Source organism: Sipha flava, unplaced genomic scaffold (genome assembly GCF_003268045.1).
Source record: "Sipha flava isolate LNK unplaced genomic scaffold, YSA_version1 110_pilon_pilon, whole genome shotgun sequence".
Classification (NCBI taxonomy): domain Eukaryota; kingdom Metazoa; phylum Arthropoda; class Insecta; order Hemiptera; family Aphididae; genus Sipha; species Sipha flava.
In genome coordinates, this window is record NW_020271727.1 from 325,656 (window position 1) to 333,465 (window position 7,810).

Genomic DNA, 7,810 nt, shown 5'->3' on the forward strand with positions numbered 1-7,810 from the left:
TTTTTTTTTTTTTTTTTTTTTGTATTTCTCTATAAAAATTTACTGTCAAATAGTTTATAAATGAGCTGGACGTGTTTGTAATAAAAATATCTGTACAAATCAAACATTATAATATTATAACAGTAAAATACTTTTGAGATGGTTTAGTTATAGCCAAGAACAAACTATAGTATAAGTCAATCGATTGTCATAGATTTGCAGCACTTACAGTCTATACGAGTATGTGTTGACTACAACATGAAACAAGATAGTACGGTTGTTATATATTGCATTACAATATGGAATACAAAATACAAATACAATATTATTATTGATTTATCATCAATCAACAGTTTAAGTTATCATACATTTATATTTAATTGGTCGGTTTGTGAAAGGCTTCTACAGAGTTACAAACGCAATAGATGTTTTTCATCTACGAAATAACCCGTAGTTTGTTGTTAATAAAAATTCGTACATCCGCTTACTATTATATTTAATGTTCTTTCAAATAGTTTTAACATAATGTACAAAAATACATCTTCACAACTGTTTTCTTAAAGCACGTTCTGTTGTTTCTTGTCGTTTTCACGGGACATACGTACCGATGTGAGACGAACACATCGGACAAGTATGTGTGACTTTTCGGCAAGATTCCATACAGAACGGTAAACACGAAAAAAACGCACACCTGAAACACACATTGTTATTGTCAATTTTATTAGCCAAACTCTGAAAATTATTAAATTCTTAAGTATCACAAATATTATTTGTAAATCTTAATTTTACACCAATTTTAATTTCAATTATATGTATTATAACATATATTTTTTTCGATATCATTACATCATTTTTTTTGTATCAATACTTATAATAAAAATTAAATATTACCTATATACCTAGAAAAATGTATATTTATTAATTTATTCAGTTATAAAAGCACTTCTACCATAACATACATCAAGCAATTTTAACTCTTTTATTTGGTTTTCATAATTAACGAAGTTGACATGGGTCGCGAAAAATGTATGATAAGAAAAATGAGTGGCGGGTCGAAAAGGTTGAAGACCACTGCATTATACTATGCTGATGATTTAAATTGTAATCGTGGTGATAAATACAATAAGAAATACAATAATAATAATTGATGATTTTAAATTTAATTTTTAAAATTAAACACCACATATTTATGTAAATATGTTAATTATTACAATATCTATTGTCACGTCGGTATATAAATATTATTCGAGTACTAAATTATGTAACATCATATATGTGACATACATACAGCGTAGAGCTGACAGATTCTCATAAAAAATATTACGAAAATCATCTAAGCATAACATATATCATGATTAATAACACGTATTAATGATGATAATTAATTATTAATTACGTATTATGTGTGTTGAATGATTAGTTATTTATCGACTGATCATTGAATAACTTTCGCTTAGTTTTTTTACCAAGTACTGAATACGCACTCAACGAACAATAGTATGATCATTGCAATTGCATGAAGCCCGGTATGTATTAAAACATACGAAGTGTTTGATATAACAGACTTAAGTAATTCTACATTATCTTAAGTTTTCCAATCGAAAGTTTAAGCTTATGGTGCTTTAAACTCTCACAACAATATTATTAAACCTACTGTAATGTGTACATAAGTCTACTATTCTGTAGAAATCCAATTGTTTTGTCGGTTTTTTGATAGATGATTGAATATAGTCGAATTAACTACTTAATATATTAATTTATGATCCCAATTCACAATTAATCGTAAAATAATTTCCTTTTTGTATTGAACATGATTGAATGCAGTATTTTATACTCAAAATGAAATATTGAAATCGGCAAGACAAAAATATGTATTACTTTAAATCTTTTAGAAAACAATTTACCAAATGATTCTTATAACATGTCTTGAGCATAAAAATAAACTGTCATTATAAAATAAATACATTCTTTACTTAGTAAATATTTTATACGTAGTTTAAAATAATCTAAGTACACGAATAAAAAACACGGATAAATTATGAATCACTTGTATCTATAAACTATTACATTAAAAAATAAAGCGATTATATTTCTAGGAATTTTTTCTTATTGTGTTTAAATAATTTGCCAACTTATATTATCTTATCCATAGTAAATCGAAATAATAATTGTAACAATGCCCGAAAATTTGCAAATAATATTTAATAAAATATTAATTGCCCGGATTTTTACTATAGTGCAAAAAGTATTTGGAGCCTTTCAGATACGATAATACTTCCAATAAGTTAATTTTATAATTAAAATTAACCATTCAATATTGACTTTAAAAATTTTTATCAAAAATAAAAAAGTTACAAGTTTATAAATGACATCTACACCTCTCACTTTACACATTTCACAATTCACTTTAATCACTGGGTCACGTATAATTTTCAACGGTATCGAAATTTAATAGAAAAGCTGCACTTGTAATATTAACAGTAAGAGTGTGCAGTACATAAGTTGATAAATTTATGATACATACGGTGCACAGTGGCGTAAATTGAGTGATGCAAATGTGACACTTGCAACACTACATCTAAAATGTGGTGGTACAAAGATGTGTTTTTACACCACCAGAAAATTATGGAAATTTGTTTACCTAATATTAAAATTACCTATAATATTATTTTCAAGAGCCAAGGAAATTAGCATATTAAAAACAAAATTTGATTGTTTTTTTTTATCAATATTATAATAATAAAGGTTTTACTGCTAAAATAATTCAAAATTTATTTGTTATTTAAAGATGTATATGGAAAAATATACAGGATAGTTATTTGGGAAGAATTTTACTAAGGAAATTGGAAAATTGGTGTGTTGGAAATTATAAGTTGAGAATATGTCTCTGCACCAGTAGAAATTGGATCCAATTTACGCCACTAACGGTGCATATCGACATATTAAAATATTGTATAACTTCGGAACCAAATACATAATACGCATAACCACTCATATAACTATTTTCAGTTAACTGGCAGAGAATTAACGAAGAAAATTGTACTCCAACTTATAAAGACTTCATAAATGTACAATTAATGAGAAACGCATATGCGTGTAAGGTCACGGTACTTGAGTGTTTACTCAATCATTAAAAAACAAATTATTGTATTTAATTACGTAAAAAACTTATTCGAGTTGAAATCCATCCGAATAATAAATATTATTACGATTGCGCGATCTGTTTATAGCAATAGTCGACGGTTGAGTTAAAATATTGTTAAAAACTACGAATGACCACACAAAACGAATGATTGATTAATATAAAAATGATATTACAATAAGCGTATTTATATATATAAGGTATATTATTACAACACATACCCCAAAACAAATGCTAGCATGCTACATAAATACGCTTCGTTGGTCGGTGTTTTATTGATCTGAGTGAGGATTTGTTGACGGCATACCGGACATATCAATTGTGTCGGCTCTGGACCCAAAGATGGATCTGTAATACATATAAGAAATAATTAATAAAATTACGAGTTTTCAATACATACACTTTCCATAGATTGGAATTACTACAATTTTGCAACTTAAATGAATCCTTCATAACGCGTATTCTTACCCAATTTGCTTCATTAATCGATATTCATTATTTTATGGTACGATTGTTCCTCCAAAATTTAGAGTCTACATTTTCAAAGAAACACACATTTTTTTAAGGAGCGAATCATTTTCGGTACTGTTCTTTAGATAAGGTTTGATGGTACATAAATTGATTTATAAAAATTATATATACGAGTGCGATGTTTGAAGTATCTATAAGTAAACGTCCCGAAATGTTAAACGAGAAAACAATGTCAACGGAAAGGGTGAGATAATTTTTGGCCGAAAAAAAAATCACTTTATGATCGGTTTATATTATGTTCGGACCAAGTAAGGAGTATGTAGGATAAGAAAATTGAAAGGCTGTTGAATGCGAAATGCTTGCCCGCTAAATATACGAGCTTTATGTTCGTCGATCATCGCGTACTCGAGTGCCATAATTCCTGATGCACAGCGAAATATATATACATATATAAACATATAGACGGAAACGGATAGGTCAAAAACATCGAAACTCTGAAAATGCCATAAGGACACTGAGTAATCAATTATTGGAGTAAATTTTAAGCCTAATGTTCGAGTTTCAAAACATTCATTACTATGTAAAAGTTTCATACGATTTTCCATTTGTTGAACTGCAAGTGCAAAACTACACTACACATTGTATTTAGTTACGCACTTACATGCGGTCTTAGTGACTAAATAGAGAGCACGATCTGCGCGTTTCTAGGGTAATCGATATTTTTTGATTGATACAGTCTTATCAGAAAGTTTACGGCATGTCAGTGCTGCCGTATTGATTCCTGAACGTGATAATATAATATTAACGCTCTGTTAACTATTCAATATTTCTATTGCGGTAATTCATTACCTACAGCTGTTTGAATAATTCAATATCCGTTCCTCGAGATATTTATCAATCCTTCCAATTGGAAATTTTAATTTTCAGTTCCTTGAGTTACACGAAAATAAATCCTACCATGAATAATGCTGATAAAAGAATGTGTTGTACAACGTGTTGGACGTTTTTCTTCATCTTTTTCTTCGAAAAACGCAATTATAGGAACATAACAATAGTTAAGAAAGCCCACTATGTGAACGTTCCAAAGTCCCGTTTTCTAAACGAATTTTATACAACATTAACTTTGATTCCATTTACGATTTAAAGTGGATTTGGTAACTATCATATATGCTTATACGTAGAACTCGAATACATTTTATATCTCGATTAAAAAATAAAATTATATATTTTTTTTTTTATATAGTACCCTATTTTTAATATTGATTATTATACATCTATAGTAAATACTAATATTTTTCAATACTGTCTAAGATGAATATAATTAAATAATCAACAATTGTAACTATGAACTGATAACTAAAAGATGGACGGACATGACAAGATTTAAATTTTAAAAAAATTAATTGGTTTTTTGGTTTTAATGTGTTAAAATGAAGATATTATATTTTTATATTTAATTATTTAATTTTAATAGACAGTTGTATAGAAAAAATCTAACTTCATTCATTTTTCGTTTTAAAAAATGTAGTTTGTGATATAATTGCTTGCGCCTCCTCAGAATTTTATACGCACACAAGCTTCACACACTACTCCAACTAGATACGTCCATTACCCTGCCCCCACTATTTCTATTTTAAACTTATATTTGTTAGATAACAATGGCGTGGGATAAAAATAGTAATTATTTTTATTTTCTCAAGAAACATCCGATAATATGTATTTTACTCGTATTTATAATATACTTGTATATTACATATAATATTATATAAACTAAATAGATAAATCCTGTTCGTTAGCAATATTCACCTGAGTATTATTTGAAGAAATCTGACAAATGTCTTGTATATACTCTTCTTGTAATCCTATAGTTTTTTTACATTATGACGATCACTATGCACGAATAAATGTATTGCATTTTTGCTAACACGGCCAGTGCCGCAATAACTGGGTATGTTGTGTGTGTCAAACACACGGGCCCATGACCTTATAATAGGGCCCAATGCTAATATTTTAAAAATATGTAGAAAGCAAGAAAAATTCGAAATTTAAAATGGTTTGGTTACAAATACGGTACGGTTTCCCTGTAGAGTCCGGATACGGTTGAGGGCATTCATTTTACTTACACACGGGTAGTGGCGTAGAAAGACTCACTAGCGCCTCTGGCAAACTTAGAAAAAAAAAACGCTTTTTAACCAATTAAAATTTGATGTTACAATTTTTAATTTATAAGTAATTATTATAGTGTTTAAACTTTTAAAATTTGCTTTTCTCACTTTATTACTAGCGAATTCATCGATAATTTCTTCATATGAAGTTTTTTATTTAAATGCTCTTGTTATGTATGTATTGTATATATTAATATTTTCATACTTTCATCATTAAATTCAAATTTAGTCGGTACAAATAGGCAACATCTACATATTTCAAAAAGTATAATAGAAAAATTTCGATTTAATTGTAGGATAAAAATATGACTTATGTACAATTTTGTGCCCCTTTGCAGATTTGTCAGATTTCTTCAAATAATACTCAGGTGAATATTGCTAACGGACAGGATTTATCTATTTAGTTTATATAATATTATATGTAATATACAAGTATATTATAAATACGAGTAAAATACATATTATCGGATATTTCTTAAGAAAATAAAATTAATTACTATTTTTATCCCACGCCATTGTTATCTAACAAATATAAGTTTAAAATAGAAATAGTGTGTTTGCAATATGCCTTTGTATAAATAATAATAATACAATTATGAATATATTGATGTAAGAAATTTTAAACATACAGAATTCTTCTGAAAATATTTTTTATTTTATTAATATAACACTTTGCTAATTAATAAAAGTGGTAAAATGGTTGTACAAATTCATACAAATTACGTACTAATTATAAGCATTAAAAAATCACACATTTCTCGATGGGGGGGGGGGGGTAATGGACGTCAACTAGATCGGAAAACACTGGTTCATACGGCAATATGATTTTATATTACTATATAAACGCATTATTTATATTTAATCCCACAGACATTTTTTTAAACTAATAGTGTATAATAATTTAAGTACATACTTGATACGATTATATATGCAGGAACAATGTGCTGCTGTTGCATGGTAGTGTAATCATTAAAAGATGGTGTATTCGAAGGATAAATAGTCGGAGTTTCGCTGTACGGCGGTGGTGGCGGGACATTTTGCGCGTTCGATACATGGGGATCCATGTTTGGTGTCGCTATATAATGTGATGAATATATTTTGCGACCATGGGAAATTGTTAAGACCCAAAAACGTGATTTTCTCCGCCCGATTGATGGAATATATCGTACGGCAATCCAAACGGTTTCCAAAACGTGTACGGACAACTGAAGTTTTACAAAATAAGTCGTCGCGGTCACGGTTCGATACCATGATCGAAACTCACTCAGTGATTTGACTTGAACTAACAAAAGACGGTATCATTGAGATTTACATGAGTGCCAATTTTCATGGATAAGATAAAGTAATAAAATGTACGATTGTACGAATCACTTGACAATGGCGAACGGTAAACGTGCATGTACACTAGATAATACATAATGTAATAAGTATACAAGGAAACCGTATAGGTTTACCATTATGTAAGAATATTATTGTTCTTAAAGCATATCGAATTCATTTTTAGTATCAAATTAAAATCATCAATAATAATAACAACTATATGTATATGAAAGTATTTAAAAGGTACGAAAAGTAAAACAATTTTTATTTATAGAAAATATCAATATTCATGATGATGACATTAATTGATTATAATACATTATCAAGATCAATCGTTATATCCTTAGAGAAATAAGACATGTATATCATATAATATTTTAATTACGTTTCTTTTTCGGTGAGTACATTCAAAATTTTAAATCCGCGATAAAATGTTCATTCACCTCACTACTCACATTAGAAACTGAAATAATTCGTCGATTTTCTTAATATTTTTTTTTTCAAATAAAAATAACAATAACTGTAAATTCCACGATTACCATTTATGAAAAATCAAACGCCTTCTAAATCCTGTTGTATATAATAATGGGTTTGAAATTATATGAGAATAATTTTTCCAAAATCACAAAACCTTTCCAAGTGCCAAGAAACTAACTAATATAATAAGACGCATTGTACGTACCTGCACATTATTATAACGTGTACGGTATTTGTATAATTCGTAGGTATGTGT

The 7,810-nt window shown here is 28.3% G+C and overlaps 2 protein-coding genes across 2 annotated transcripts in view; one reads left to right on the forward strand and one right to left on the reverse strand.

Moving 5' to 3' along the window:
- LOC112688508 (cilia- and flagella-associated protein 58-like) overlaps nt 1-156 on the forward strand; it is a gene marked incomplete in the record, with an annotated part of 12,692 nt that extends 12,536 nt beyond the window's left edge. The window contains 1 exon segment of the mRNA XM_025561750.1: nt 1-156.
- A 302-nt stretch (nt 157-458) lies between these two features.
- On the reverse strand, nt 459-7,080 carry LOC112688515 (lipopolysaccharide-induced tumor necrosis factor-alpha factor homolog). Its single transcript, XM_025561763.1, has 3 exons — nt 6,671-7,080; nt 3,343-3,469; nt 459-670 (listed from the first exon to the last, which is right to left on the reverse strand). Exons 1-3 carry the CDS (start codon nt 6,819-6,821, stop codon nt 568-570), a joined length of 381 nt encoding a protein of 126 aa, XP_025417548.1. The 5' UTR covers nt 6,822-7,080; the 3' UTR covers nt 459-567.
- Between the last annotated feature and the right edge of the window lie 730 nt (nt 7,081-7,810).

What these genes read in the sequence shown, in the direction of transcription:
- LOC112688515 (XM_025561763.1), bottom strand. Translation starts at nt 6,821, where the DNA reads ATGGATCCCCATGTATCGAACGCGCAAAATGTCCCGCCACCACCGCCG. An exon ending in TGCATATATAATCGTATCAA is followed by an intron (nt 3,470 to 6,670) that starts GTATGTACTTAA and finishes TATGTATTACAG; the next exon opens with ATCCATCTTTGGGTCCAGAG. An exon ending in ATGCTAGCATTTGTTTTGGG is followed by an intron (nt 671 to 3,342) that starts GTATGTGTTGTA and finishes TGTGTGTTTCAG; the next exon opens with GTGTGCGTTTTTTTCGTGTT.